This window comes from Melanotaenia boesemani, chromosome 19, assembly GCF_017639745.1.
Source record: "Melanotaenia boesemani isolate fMelBoe1 chromosome 19, fMelBoe1.pri, whole genome shotgun sequence".
Lineage (NCBI taxonomy): Eukaryota > Metazoa > Chordata > Actinopteri > Atheriniformes > Melanotaeniidae > Melanotaenia > Melanotaenia boesemani.
The window spans coordinates 5,193,420-5,208,623 of NC_055700.1; the positions used below are offsets into that span (position 1 = coordinate 5,193,420).

At 38.8% G+C, this 15,204-nt stretch overlaps 2 protein-coding genes across 2 annotated transcripts; one reads left to right on the top strand and one right to left on the bottom strand.

Moving 5' to 3' along the window:
* The first annotated feature begins 5,118 nt into the window (after nt 1-5,118).
* Nucleotides 5,119-6,387, top strand: LOC121629629 (claudin-5-like). Its single transcript, XM_041969312.1, has one exon. It carries the CDS (start codon nt 5,230-5,232, stop codon nt 5,875-5,877), a length of 648 nt encoding a protein of 215 aa, XP_041825246.1. The 5' UTR covers nt 5,119-5,229; the 3' UTR covers nt 5,878-6,387.
* A 3,949-nt stretch (nt 6,388-10,336) lies between these two features.
* LOC121629634 (short-chain specific acyl-CoA dehydrogenase, mitochondrial-like) lies at nt 10,337-13,015 on the bottom strand. The gene is made up of 3 exons (XM_041969321.1): nt 12,762-13,015; nt 12,625-12,681; nt 10,337-11,653 (listed from the first exon to the last, which is right to left on the bottom strand). The coding sequence occupies exons 1-3, from the start codon at nt 12,840-12,842 to the stop codon at nt 11,501-11,503; spliced, it is 291 nt and encodes a 96-aa protein (XP_041825255.1). The 5' UTR covers nt 12,843-13,015; the 3' UTR covers nt 10,337-11,500.
* Nucleotides 13,016-15,204: the final 2,189 nt, after the last annotated feature.

Here is a 15,204-nt window from a genome sequence, read left to right on the forward strand (position 1 = left end):
GCAGAGTAATTACAGTAGGTGTGGTCCAGCATCTATTAGCACGCATCACTCTCTCTGCTGTAAACATTGGAAGTGGTCACACACACATTACTGACATTACTGACTTCCACATCTAGGAAACTATTTTCAGACTGACCACATTTTCCACCAACAAGCTGATGAAAGAGAGAAATTTGGCCATGATCTTGTTTAGAACCTGAAAATAAAACCTGATCTCTGCTTTGCTTCACATTTTGAATGTTCAGCAGTAAAAACTACAAGTTTAGAAGTTTAGAAATAAGCCTTTTATATTCCTATATAATGATAACATGATGTACAATCAGAGCAGAAAGATCAATTGTACACTGTGATCCAAATTATTCTGCACGTAGGATTTCAGTTAATGAAACATTACTTTTAGATTTAGCTTGTGTTGTTTCTCTTGTTTTGTTAGATAACCGACAATCTCATACAGGTGTCACAGGTGATTCTGATTAAAGGGAAACTACTGAAGGAGGTTGTTTCACATTATTAAGCAAGTTAGTTTCCATGCAGTCTGGGGAAAAAGAAGGATGTTTCTGCAAATGAAAAAGGGTACAGTCCAATTCCTGGTGAGAGGACTGAAAAAAGTAACATTTCATGAAACTGAAGTCAGATTATTGCACTGTTTAAACATTTGAGTGTGATTCAGAGCAAATCCAGGAAAGTCTTTGTCAGGCAGATGCATGATATTTAAAGAGCACCTATTTATAAGCCAATGATGAGAAGCAAGCATCTGTTTGCAGCTGGATCTGTGCCTCCATACTCGCAAAGGGAGCTGAAATACATGAAGACTAATTTTCAAACAGTTCATTTCTCTGATGAATGCCGTGCTACACTGGATGTCATCACCGGTGGGGTCTTTGGTCCAGTTCTTTGGTTTTTGAACTTAGTTTCTAGTTTTGTCTCAGTCCTGTCTTGTTTCATGTTATATTTTGTAGGTTTGTCCCCTTCTGTATTCTGTTCAGCTCACTTCCTGTTCATCACACTGGTTGCATTTGCCAATTTGCTTCACCCGCTCCTCATTTACTTAGTTTACCTCAGTGAGTATATGCCCTTTGGTTTCATGAGTTCACTGCAAGATTGCCGTCGGTGTCTTCCTCGTGTTCCTTGTAGTTTGCTTCTTGCTAACGTTGTTACTTTATGGTTTTTCTGCCTGTGCAGCACCTTTGTTTTCCTAATTATTCCTGTGTTCCCTGTGTCTACCTGCCTCTTGTGTCTCAACCTGCATTTGGGATCTGCTTCCTCCATGCACCATGACAGGATGGTCCAGATGGATGAAGTTCTGGATGGTTGGTGGAAGGCCACCATGTCCCAACAAGGCTGCAGCATCAGCAAGGTGGTAATGGAGTCATGTTTTTGGGCTGAAATAATGTGAAATTAGATGGTAGGTCCCTTTAGGGTGGCTGAAAGTGTTAAAGTTATCTCAGATAATTACCTATAATTCCTTACTGACCATTTCCTGTCATTGAAGGAAGAGATTTATTTTCTGCAGTCAAGACAACACTCATGCATGCTGAAGAAAGACCATTGAATCTTTGGCTGCTATGGGTATGAAGGAAAAAAACTCATGATGGGACCACCATCATCCCCTGACATATAAATCTATGGAGCGCCCTTAAAAGGAAGAGCAGGAGGCTGTAGATCTCCAAACAACAGCTTTGAGAGGAAATTCTGGTCTCAATGAGATCCAGGCACGAACTTTCCATGGACTTCCAGGTTCAATGACGACTGATGTTATGGTTATATCAGAGAAAAGCTCCACATTAACATGGATCTGGAAAAATGTTTCTTGGATGTGCTTTTAGAAATATAATCCCCTAAATAATGAAAAAAATATGACAGGTGAAAATTTTCAGTTCTTTACAAGCTTTGTATTTTTCTGAAATCATTATGCAGAATCATCTTGAACAATGGATTTGAAGTCATTGGCAAAAATTAAAAAAAAAAAAGCCATTTTAATAATTAGTAGTTTTACTCAATAAAATCCAGATCACGTATACGTACGTTACGTTACGTACATCACGTAACATAATTTTTTATTATTAAAACTCTTTACCACATCACCACTGAGCAATAGAAACATGACAGCTTGAGGCATCAAGGCCATGTCCATGTAAAAAAAAGATTTCTGTAAGAAACCAAAACTGGACTTTGCTGCTGTTTTTACTGCAGATAATTAACATGAAATTTTCTCTATTTGTTATTCTACACATGACTGTAAATTTGAAACACTCATTAAAGGAATATCATGACTTTATGACTCAATTTATTGTACACTATCTAGCTTGGATAAGAAAAATCAGACCTTTTGATACCAAGAGAAAAAAGAGAAAAATACTTTGAGAAAATCATAAAATCACTTTCAAAAGGCATCAAATATCAACAGGGAGACTTTACCTTTAAACTAAACTGAATAAGGGTCCCTGAAACAACCTAACTTGAACAATGAGGGCATCAGTAATTCATCTGTAGAAGCATTTCTCCGCTGATCGGGATCAGTCAGCTGATAGGGATCAGTCAGCTGATTGGGCTGATCATTTTCTGTGAGGTTAAAGATGAAACAGTTGTGTGTTTGCAGAGGAAAACATACTTTTAATAAATTGTGTCTACTTCCTGGTGAACAAACTTGTGGTTTCTGCATTTTCATGTAAGTGATTAAAAGTAATAAAAAGATGTTTTTAAAGCAAACATTCTTGTTTTTATGGCCGTCTAAATCACAAAGTGCTTAATGTGGCGATGAGAGCCTAGGGTATCTTTATTTTCTTTACAGTTGTACAAACTGGGTTCATTTTTACCAGATTGTTACTGGTGTTCAGCACGTTTTCTGTTAAATGCAAGAAAACAGAAGTTCAGAATCTTGTGTTAGAAAGCAGAAAAATAAAAAAATAAATGTAATGCTATTAAAAATCTATTCAAAGTATAATTTTCATGCAGAACTTATAAAAAAAGTGTAGGAAAAACTATTACAGAATTTTATTTGAATACTCTGCATGATAAATAAGGGCAGTTTTTTAAAGGAAACATCCACCACTTTAAGAAGCAGAGCAGAAAAAAAAAAAAAAAAAAAAAAGGAGGCAGAGCAGGAAGGGAGGTGAGGAAATATATGAAAACCGATGCTGAGGTGGAGAAAAAAAATGCTGAAATGAGACAAAAAATAGGAGAAAAAAACAAAGAGGATTACAACATAGGACAAAAATCAGCAATTTTTTCTGTGTTAAAGTCATCTGTCAGTCATGAAACTGTTTAGTAATATTGAAAACGGGCAGCTATCAGTACCAGAACTTCCTACGTCTTTAAAATATCTTATACATGACTCTTCTATTAATCCCAGAGTTTATAACACGGTATATAGACTGTACTGTAGCACTGTTAATAATCAGCACCTTTTTGCTTAGTCATTATCTTACAATAACTTTCCTTTTCTAAATTAAGGTATGTATCAAACTGAAAACTACAGCATAAACATGCAGAAGCTGATCAACATCTGGTAGCTGCTTCACTGAAAGCGCAGCTTGTCACCAAGGCTGCTTAATCTGTCAGTGGTCTCATTAGAGCTCATGTAAACTAAAAATGGTTATGTTTGACTTTAGAATCATGTGCTCCAGCGGCACACAATGTAGATGCCAGCTCAGCTGAGCTGTTTGTCCTGCTGATGAGAACCAGGTCAAAACAAAACCCCATAACCCTTTTTACCCTCAGAAATGAAAAGAGAGTTGATGCAGGTCTTTCAGCAGAGGAGTAATGGAGGGAGGCATGAAGGAAGTCTCCTCATCCTCTGCCTGGTACATCCTGTGCAGTTCTGAGTATTCCTGAAGCAGGAAAATGGGTCAAAATAATAGAATGTGATGCAAACAAGGACATGTGGTTGGAAGATCTGCTGCACTCATTTTTGGATCAAATGGATTTCTGAATGTGCTGGAACACTTTTATCAACTAAGTTTTCAAATTTACTCACCAGCCACTTTATTAGTTATACCTCGGGTTGGAACCTCTTTTTCTTTTTAGAGATTAGATTTTGACATGACAGCATGGCACAGTTGCTGCAGATTTGTTGGCTACACATGAATGATGAGAATCTCCACCACATCCCAAAAGAGTACCAATACCCAGGTAGGCTATGGTGGTTAAGCCATGCATAGTTGGTTCTATGGTCCCAAAGTGGGTCAAGAAAATACCCCACACACCATTACACCACCAGCAGCTTGGTGGATCAATGCTTTTTTTTCTGCCAAATTTTGAATATGGAACTGCAACAGAGACTCATCAGACCAGCAACGTTTCTCCATCTTCTATTGTCCAGTGTTGGTGAGTGTGTGTGAATTGTAGCCTCAGTTTCCTGTTCTTAGCTGACAGGAGGCACCCGGTGTGGTCTTCTGCTGCTGTAGCCCATCTGCTTCAAGTGTGGACGTGTTGTGTGTTTATATATGCTATTCTGGAGACCTTGGTTGGACCCAGTGCTAATCTGACTTCCTGATGCCTTTCTGTCCATTCTCCTCTAATCTCTGACATCAACAGGACATTCTGGTCCAGACAACTGCTGCTCACTGGATATTTTCTCTTCTTCATAGCATTCTCTGTAAACCCTAGAGATGGTTGTGTGTGAAAATCCCAGTAAATACTCCCACCAACAACCATGCCATGTTCAAGTCACTTAAATCCCTTTTGTTCCTCACTCTGATGCTCAGTTTTTGAGTTTCAGTAAGTCTTCTTCACCATGTCTATCTGATAATGACTGATTAGATATTTTATTAACAAGCAGTTAAACAGGGGGAGTTGATAAAGTGGATGGTGAGTGCAGTTCACTAGAGTGATTTAAGTAGAAATGAACAACTTATGTCCAAGTTGCTCGAAAAGAGCAGCGGGATATTCGCAAATGTCACAATTTTTTTTAAAGAGTCACATTTCTGCTTCCTGGAGCCTGAGGCTGCTCTGAATTACGGGAAGGGCTCCACACATGCTGCGTGTGAGAGAGTAAACACTCACGCAATTGTGCGCGTGAGATGACGCTGTTGCACAACTCTGATTGGCTGTCTTGAGGATGCATTTGCTACTGATTGGACCAAAGTTTGTCGGTTTTTCTGTGATAAAGGTAGAGCCGCACTCAGAGCGCGCGGATTCGGTGATCAGACAGCTGAAAGCGGAGATCAGCGCGCAGGACACCTAATCTTACATCATATAAGAAATAGCACAGCACTGAGGAGCGGAGCCATGCTTGCTGAGTGTTTGGAGTTTTTGGGGCTGACGCTGTGCGCCACGGGCACGCTGCTGGTCGTTGTCGCGTGCGGGCTGCCCATGTGGAAGGTGAACGCGTTCATCGACGCCAACATCATGGTGGCTCAGAACATCTGGGAAGGTCTGTGGATGTCCTGCGTGGTGCAAAGCACCGGCCAGATGCAATGCAAAATCCACGACTCGGTCCTGGCCCTGACGCAAGACCTGCAGACGGCGCGCGCCCTCACGGTCATCGCTGCTGTGTTGGGGATCGTGGCGCTGGCGGTGACGGTGACCGGAGCGCAGTGCACCAACTGCATCAAGGATGAGATGGTGAAAGCGAAGGTGGTGAACGCCGGGGGGGCGATCTACATCATCAGCGGACTGTTCATGCTGGTCCCACTCTGCTGGATGGCCAACAACATCATCGTGGACTTCCACGACCCGCTGGTGCCCTGGTCTATGAAAAGGGAGATCGGAGCGGCCATCTACACCGGCTGGGGCGCGTCCGCGCTGTTGCTGCTTGGAGGAACCCTGCTGTGCTGTTCTTTAACCCACGGAGCCAGAGAGACGTATGGCATCAAATACGGCCCCACCAAGTCGATCACAGCCAACGGAGAGTTCGACAAGAAGCACTATGTATAAAACGGAGAGTTCGCTTAGAAATTGGAGACGTTATTTTTGCATTTGTACAGTTGTTGCGCCTCTTTGCGCGCCGATGGATCAGAAGCTCGTGATTACAAGAACCAAAGAGCATGACTGTAAAAATTCGTGCAACTGTCACTGAACTGAATTTAAGTTTTTTTTTTGTTTGTTTTGTTTTTTTGCATTTATTGATGCTCCTAAAGGAGTTTACCCCTGCTTAGAGCATCACAGCAACTCAGGAGTAAATTCAGCTGTTCAGGTTTAGATGAGTGCGTTAAAGAGAGGCTGAGATTAGTACCACGTGTGTTCTTTTATTATGTTTCTGTACAGGCTTCACTGTAAACAGTTTTGTGCACTCATTCTTAAGATTTTGGTCTGTTCCCTCAGTGAAGCCTTTTCAGACTGATGTTACTCATGTTGTGATCAAAGGATGAGTGGATGTGTACAGTGTTTTTTATTTCTTGTTATTTGATAAAGAATTTTATTCTAATAAACACAGAAGAAACTGCACTTTAACTGTCTGCCTTTGTTCTTTATATATTGGATAAATATAGTAGATAAGTTACTTTGCATGTATTGGTTATATAAATCAATTAAGTAATATTAATTAATGAAAAGGAAATTTTTCAACTAAGTTTTAAAGACTATAGAAAACTGGAATCTGGAGGCTCTACTGTCAGATAATAAATATATAACAAAAATTAAATCACTTTATGTCCCGTAGATTATTTTCTCATATTTTCTGCTGAATTCTGGTGTTTGGTTTTATTTATAAGGTTTAAGATGATCTGATTAAACAGAAGCCAGTGGTTTGCAGTATAAGCATTGTTAAAAAGAAGAAAGAAAAATCAATGCACACTTAATCTGTAAAATAAAATAATTTATGCAGAACCAAAATTAAGTGAATAAGATTTAAAAGGCTGCTTCATTTAGTAAACTTGCAGATAAATTGTAGATAAATTGATTTCACCTCATTCTGTAGACTAGAGCTTTACACTTTGTTTTTAGCTCCCATCTCTTTAAAGTCCCCTCCCAAAGGGCCCTGTCTGGTCTCATTGGTTAGAAACAGTGAACTGGATTCATGTTCACAGTTAATTCATGTTTGAGCCAATAAAAATGTATCACCAGGGAGGTTCTCTGTGCTATAGGGATGTCTTCCAGTAAAACATCTAAGGTGGTTAATGATGTATGACAAAAGGGCGGGATTGGATAAATGCTGGATTCTTCCCACTCCCTTTGGAAGGACTTTTTTCTTTCTTTTTTTTTTTTGTAATACTCCTTTGGTTTTGTTTTCCTGTTTTCAATTTGTCTTTATGTTGAAATAAAGTGAAGTTTGAAAATGGCATCCGTTACAGAGATGGTTGTGTCATATAAACACTGTTCTAGCCTTAATCATGATGGCTTGGTTGTTTATTTTAGTGACGAACACAAGTATTTTAGCAAAGTATTATTAGGTCTATGTAACCAGATTTAGGTGTAAACTCGTGTAACTGACACTTTAATCTTCCAACCAACCTTTTTCTTCTTTACTCTGTGGCTTCATAACAGTGTTTTATTTCTCTACTGCAGGAGCAGTACTTGAGAGGACACTGTTATGGGTCATTTTTAAGTGTTCAGCGCTAGATCATGGACTGCCCCCACAGGCTCATCCAGTAGGCATGATGGCTGCATCACTTCATCCTCCTCTCATCTTATGCTGATGCTCCCTTCACTCTGGAACAGGGTAAATCTGGACTCATCAGACCACATGATCTTCTTCCATTGCTCCAGAGTCCAGTTTTTATGCTCTCTAGCATATTTCTCATTGTCTGAATAATCAGAGCACTTCTTTAGTCTGAGTTATGTTTTCACTACCAAATATTTAAACAACTGTGCTGGTCCAGCATATCTATACTTCTCAACCTCTGTATAACATTATAGGAAAAAATTCTCTCAACATTAACTTATAGTTGTCAATCTAACCTTAGGAGAACTAATAGTTGAATGATCACTGCCTGCTGGCAGAAAAAGCAACTGCTGTAATGTAGAAGGTATTAAAGGACCAAGCAAGGCAGATATCTGGTGACATTGGTCCCAGCATGGTCAAGAATGGACAGAGATATGTGAGGAATAATTTATAAATGTGCAAATAGATTACTAAAAGGCTTGACCTAAGGGGTTCTTGGCTAAAAATCAGTCTGTGTTTGCAGTGAAAATGGGTTGGAAAATAACTTGAAACTTGCCTTTAAAGGCAAGACTGAGTTGTGTTCCAGTAAAAATACAGCTGCAAAGATACAATTCAATATCCATAAACCTCCAGGTGTGATGAATGAAAAGAGAAAAAATTAAGAAAAGAACTGAGATTGTGTAGATTAGCATGACAGATTTCAACAGCAGGTGTGTGTATTTGATTAGTTTGTACAAATATTGCAATCAATTTCTTTAATATGAGAGAAGGTGCCAGTTGGAGCTCATGATGTACAAAACACGGATTTTACATAAAGTCTAGAAATAACCCAGATCCTCTGATAATACCATATGAAATTAAGAAAAAAGATGCATTAAATGATGCTTAAAAAAAAAGAAAAAGAAAAAATCAGATAATTGTTTGACCCGCCCTGATGGAGCATTAAACGAGCTGCTTCAAACAATGCACCCAATTATCGGCTGGACCACCACAATCAGCAGTCAGCAACTCCAGTGTCAGGAAGATTGGCCCAGATCTGGACCAGTCCAGCAATCAGCGTCCTCATGTGGATCAGCAGAGCGGAAGAGTATGCACACACACACACAATTCACACAAAGTGGGTTGTGATTTGCACTCATGAACACAGTAAGTGTAAGGAAGTAAGGAAGATCCGGAGTCATTTCATAGTGAGGCTGGTGTATTTGTGGGTTTTTGTTTGGGACAAAGTAAACACAATCAGATCCAACAGACTGGAAACCATTCAGGGTTCAAACTAAACAGAAAAAATCCCCTCCTGCCCGATTATTTCAAGTCACCTTAAAAACAAGTTACAAGTGTTTAAACCAAACAGTGTAAAATTTAATGCAGTGAATGAAGCCAAATGAGGCAAAGATTACTGCCCAACACTTTTTTCACATTCAGTCATATGAAAGCCGAAACTCCTTTAGGTCTAAGGATTTATGTTTTCAGACATAATAAAAACAAACAAAAAAAAAAACTTCATCTGGTCCTTACCAGGTCTTCATTGAGGTAAACACGAGCTCAAAAACCCATCCATACTACTTCCATAAGACCTGGAACTAGGGGTTGTTTGTTCTGCTCAGCAGTATTCAGGTGCCAAGTAGGAAAGACATCAGCAACGATCTTACAGAATTGTTGCTGCTCATCATTCTGAACCTAGGGAGGATTATAAAGCCATTCCCAAACTGTTTGTGGTCCTAATTCTACAGAAAGAAAGCTTATCCACAACTGGAAAACATTCAAAACAGCTGACAATCTTCCCAGGAGTGGACATCCCAGCAAGTTTAGCCCAAGATCAGAGAAACGCTCAGAGAAACCACAAAAAACTAAGAGCTACATTATAGACGCTCCAGGCCACGGTTAGCATGTTAAATGTTACAGTTCATGACAGTACTGTCTGAAAAAAAGAAAAGAAAAGCACATCAAGTGTGTCTTGTTTGGAAGTGTCGACGGAGAAAACATCTTCTAAAAACAATATGGCGGCATCACTTAAGTTTGCAAAGTCACATCTGGAAAAACAGCAAGACTTTTGGAACAATGTCCTTTGGAGAAACCAAACCAAAGTAGAAATGTTTGGAGAAAAACAAACAGCATATCAGCACAAACACCTCATTCCAACTGTCAAGGATGGTGGTGGAGGAATGATGGTCTGGGTTTGTTCTGCAGCCACAGGACCTGGACACCTTGCAGTCATTGAATGGACCATGAACTCCTCTGGATACCAACATATTCTAGAGTTAAATGTGAGGCAATCGGTCTGACAGCTAGTTTGGCTGAAAATGGTTCATGCAACAGGACAATGATCCCAAACACAGCAGCAGAGATACAACCAGACCTAATATGCTACGGTGGGAACTTCGAAGGGCTGTGCAGAAAACTTAATTACCTGAAGTAACACTGGAAAAACAAGTGGATCAAAATTGCTCCACAACCATGTGAAAGAGTGATCATATCACAAAGGAACCCCTTACTTTTTTCTCTTAATTTCTAAGTTTGTTAAATAATTAATGACAGTGTAATATATTGTGTTGTGGTTTATTTGAGAATAAATGTACCTAATCTAAATGGTTTACCAGAATCTAAAGACCTAGCGAGTAACAAATAATTCTTATTATATCCTGATACATAAAACCTTAGATTTAAAGGAGGACACTTTCTTTTACAGACTGTTTTCTGTGGCCATCAAGGCACAAATCCGAATCTGCTGAAGGCAGAGTTGCTCATGACCAGGCTTTGAGGTTGCTATAAAATCCACAAATTCCCTGCATAACATAGTGTTGCAATCACGTTTTTATTATCATTTGCACACAATAAATTACATTAAATATGTACAAGATATTGAGGCACAAGAGGTGTGTGAAGCAGACACATTGTTTTTCATCACATAGCCTCTAAAATTCTACAAAAAAATGTACAGAACCCAGAATAATCTTCATCTTAGCAAATAATCTGCTTAATCTGCGGTCACTGTGATGAGCCTGAGTGTTGCCACGGTGCAGTGAATACACCACCAGACAGTATGTAAGGAGACAAAACTGGGTCAACATGAAGGCACTATGTCGCCCTCTGGTGGTTGATCCTCCTAATGACAGGCACAAACAGAAAATGGAGACTGAGGCTGTAGAGCACAAATAGTTTAACCAAACCAATGAATAACACTTAAACAGGGAAATTCTTTTACTAAAAAAAACTTAAATCTTATAATTTCTTACTGAAGCTGAGCGGTGTTGGCACATGATGATTTAAGCTGTAAAGAAAATCAACTATTGAAGTGTGCAGGATGACTTCTGGCCAGCAGGGGATCTACAGGCCGATCTTATTCAAATCACTTGTTTTTCAATCATTTTCACTGAATATATAAATGCATTTGCATGTGTCTGTGTACATTTATCAGCCTGATCTCAGGTTGATTTACACCAGCTAGTCTCATTCAGCCCTCATTTCTTTTTATTTCTCGCTCGGCAGTGAAACAATGTTGTAATATTTTAAAGTAGTAGTAGTTCTCCACACCTCTCGAAGGTTTTCTTTAGACATATTTTTATTACCCTGCAAGTTGCACTTTTTTAGACTTCAGTTTTTGTAGTTTACAGTGAGTTTAAACCCTTTCCTGAATTTCCTGAAGATGTGAGACAGTGGAGGGTAAAAAGAACTTCTCACCTCTAACCCCAAATCGATTTAAAGACTTTCATCAATCCAACAACGCTTAGTCCAATTTGGGTTGCAGGGAAGCTGGAGTCTATCCCAGCAATTAGCAGGCGAGAGGCAGGATACACCCTGGACAGGTCGGCAATCCATTGCAGGTTTTAAAGGCTTGTTACAAAATTAATTTAAAAAAAGGTTAAAACTGCAGGCTGTAGATGTGCTGAAGTCTGATGAAGTCGCTTTATCTGATGACAGATCTGAGGTTAAATGTCCGTACTGCAGATAAAAACATGTCTATAACTGGTATTCCTTCAGTATCTGGCCAGCGATAACCAGTCTCTGGATTTCACTGGTTCCTTCGTAGATCTCTGTAATGCGAGCATCGCGGTAGTGCCTCTCAGCGGGCATGTCTGTCACGAAACCCATCCCTCCCAGGATCTGGATGGCCTGAAGAGAACATTTTCATAGTAAGTGTTTGCTTACATGAACCAATAAGAAATCCCGCATACATGCCCTGTGGACTGAGTTAATTTAATATAGCTTGAATTTCTCCTAACCATTTATTTTTTGGTAGATGATTTTAGAATTTGAAGGTCAGTTCCTTGAAATAGCTTAAAATGGCACAAAAACTTACACATTTAAGCCTAAGAACAAAAAATGCCTCCAATGTCAAAGTAATTTTGATGCAACATTTATATTGACATAAACAAACACATTCTTTTATGTTATGTCAATTCTTTCATATTGGAAAAGTAGTATTTATTTAAAAGTTTTCTATTTGACCATCAGATCGTGCCATTTTTTTCATATTCTAAGCAAGAAAAACATTTTAGAAAAATTTTTGGTTTTTTTTCCCATTAAAAAAAAAGAGCTTTGCAAAAAAACTGGCCAGGGTTATAATAATTATTATTTATATGTATTTTTCAGGCTGAATTGTTTAAAAAAACATTCTCATTTAAAATTAATACACATTTTTTAATAAGTTTTTGCAAAACTGACATTTTCTGTCCTTTAGGATAAAATGTGTGAATCAATAAAAAAACGAAAAAAAACTAAAGCATATAATTTATTAAATAATGCATGGAAATCTATGTTGCTATAAATGATTGACTTATACCAGGGTCAGTGATTGACCTAATTATAATAATAATGACGAGCAAATTCTCATTGAAATGTTTTTTACAGTAATTGTTTTAGTTTTGTTTTTTCTGTAAAGAAAAAGAAAAAAATGAGAAAAAAAATGCCTTTAAAGGATTAAAACAAAAAATAATTATTTATTATGTATATAATATATGTATATTAGGCCTATATAACATTTTTTAGCAGTTTTTGACAAGGTGACATTTTTGTCCTTAGGATCTCTTAAGGAACTAAAAGGTACTTTTAAGGCTTAGTTCTTGCCATCGCTCGTTTCTTACCTGATGTGCACAGAAAGTGGCGGCTTCAGACGCCGCTAGTTTAGCCATCGCTGCTTCCTGCAGGAAAACAGGAGCAGAGTTTGACCGCTGTCATCCTACAGGAAATGTAAACCTAAAATCTGAGGGGGAATGTGTACCTTTGTGAAGGGTTTCTTTGAATCTCGAAGAAGAGAAGCCTTCCAGGTGAGCAGGCGAGCGCTCTCTATCGCCACAGCCATGTCGGCCAGCTTGAACTGCACGATGGGAAGAAAACAGAAACAAACTGAAGTTACTGGAAATCCCCACTTTTCTGGCTTCCATGTACATGATATAATTTTATATAGAAATAACACAAAAACATGTACATGTTAAAAAACAGCAGCTCATCCCAGCGTGCAGAATCACACAATGCTGGTAAAGACTCAAGAAGATTTGCAGCAAGCAACATCTGAACATTGTCGCACCCACTGACTTTCCAGAGATATTACAAAGAGCCTGGTTTTAAATTTCCTTCAATATATCTGCAGCAAATGCTGTGGACTTTTGCATTTAAATATTAATAATAAAAAATGAAAGACCACAAACTCAACCATCAAACAGATTACACATAGATCTCCAGAGTGTTACAAATGTGCACGTCACCCTTCTATAACATCTCTAGAAACTTTATCTCTAGGACTTACGCGTACAAGTGAAAATGACTAAAGCTGTATTTCTCGATCTTTTACCCCCGTAGAATATTTCTAACCCAGGAGTGCAACCTGTGAGCTGTTCTGCCCTGGTTCTAAGGGAAAAACAGAGAATAATTCTGCAAGAGCAGATTCATTTACATTGCCAACAATGCTGGCTCACACAACAAATTAGCAAAGAAAAAAAAACATGTGCAACTAATTTCCAGAATCCTCAGTATTTACTGAACAGTACACAGCTTGAGATGAGCAAAAAACACGTCATTTCAGAAAGAAAGGAACAGAGACTAAACAAAAGAATTATTCATTTGAATATCGTAACAACTGTTCTTGGACTTAAAAACCAAGCATTAAAAAAATTAAAGACACGTCTCTCGTTGTAAAAACCATCATCAGGTCCATTTAAATGACAACAAACATCAGGACTGAGCGACTGATCCACTCCAGCAGACTCAGTTATGTGTGATGAGATGAACGTTGTAGATGATATCGAGCAGACAGCGTTGTTGTGTAGAGATGAACTCTGAAGGTGTGCAAGTACGCCATTTTCTTTTGATATGACACATAAAAAGCACTAAAATGTACCACTTTTGTTTATTGCAAGTTACTTTTAAGTCAAAATGTTTTTTGATGCTCTAAACTATGTTTATTTGGTGGGACAAGAGACAAAAATGGCTCTTTTATTAGTAAAAGTTGCCGACCCCTGTCCTAAAGGAGGTTGTTTCACATTATTAAGCAAGTTAGTTTCCATGCAGTCTGGAGAAAAAGAAGGACGTTTCTGCAAATGAAAAAGGGTACAGTCCAATTCCTGGTGAAAGGACTGAAAAAAGTAACATTTCATGAAACTGAAGTCAGATTATTGCACTGTTTAAACATTTGAGTGTGATTCAGAGAGCAAATCCAGGAAAGTCTTTGTCAGGCAGATGCATCATATTTAGAGAGCACCTATTTATAAGCCAATGATGAGAAGCAAGCATCTGTTTGCAGCTGGATCTGTGCCTCCATACTCACAAAGGGAGCTGAAATACATGAAGACTAATTTTCAAACAGCTCATTTCTCTGATGAATGCCGTGCTACACTGGATGTCATCACCGGTGGGGTCTTTGGTCCAGTTCTTTGGTTTTTGAACTTAGTTTCTAGTTTTGTCTCAGTCCTGTCTTGTTTCATGTTATATTTTGTAAGTTTGTCCCCTTCTGTATTCTGTTCAGCTCACTTCCTGTTCATCAAACTGGTTGCATTTGCCAATTTGCTTCACCCGCTCCTCATTTACTTAGTTTACCTCAGTGAGTATATGCCCTTTGGTTTCATGAGTTCACTGCAAGATCGCCGTCGGTGTCTTCCTCGTGTTCCTTGTAGTTTGCTTCTTGCTAACGTTGTTACTTTATGGTTTTTCTGCCTGTGCAGCACCTTTGTTTTCCTAATTAATCCTGTGTTCCCTGTGTCTACCTGCCTCTTGTGTCTCAACCTGCATTTGGGATCTGCTTCCTCCATGCACCATGACAGGATGGTCCAGATGGATGAAGTTCTGGATGGTTGGTGGAAGGCCACCATGTCCCAACAAGGCTGCAGCATCAGCAAGGTGGTAATGGAGTCATGTTTTTGGGCTGAAATAATGTGAAATTAGATGGTAGGTCCCTTTAGGGTGGCTGAAAGTGTTAAAGTTATCTCAGATAATTACCTATAATTCCTTACTGACCATTTCCTGTCACTGAAGGAAGAGATTTATTTTCTGCAGTGAAGACAACACTCATGCATGCTGAAGAAAGACCATTGAATCTTTGGTTGCTATGGGTATGAAGGAAAAAAACTCATGATGGGACCACCATCATCCCCTGACATATAAATCTATGGAGTGCCCTTAAAAGGAAGAGCAGGAGGCTGTAGATCTCCAAACAACAGCTTTGAGAGGAA

Bases quoted from the DNA above. Each gene is read 5' to 3' on its own strand.
- LOC121629629 (XM_041969312.1), top strand. From the start codon at position 5,230: ATGCTTGCTGAGTGTTTGGAGTTTTTGGGGCTGACGCTGTGCGCCACG.
- LOC121629634 (XM_041969321.1), bottom strand. From the start codon at position 12,842: ATGGCTGTGGCGATAGAGAGCGCTCGCCTGCTCACCTGGAAGGCTTCT. The intron at 12,682-12,761 runs GTACACATTCCC...GTTTTCCTGCAG, and splicing joins CAAAGAAACCCTTCACAAAG to GAAGCAGCGATGGCTAAACT. The intron at 11,654-12,624 runs GTAAGAAACGAG...TGTTCTCTTCAG, and splicing joins CCACTTTCTGTGCACATCAG to GCCATCCAGATCCTGGGAGG.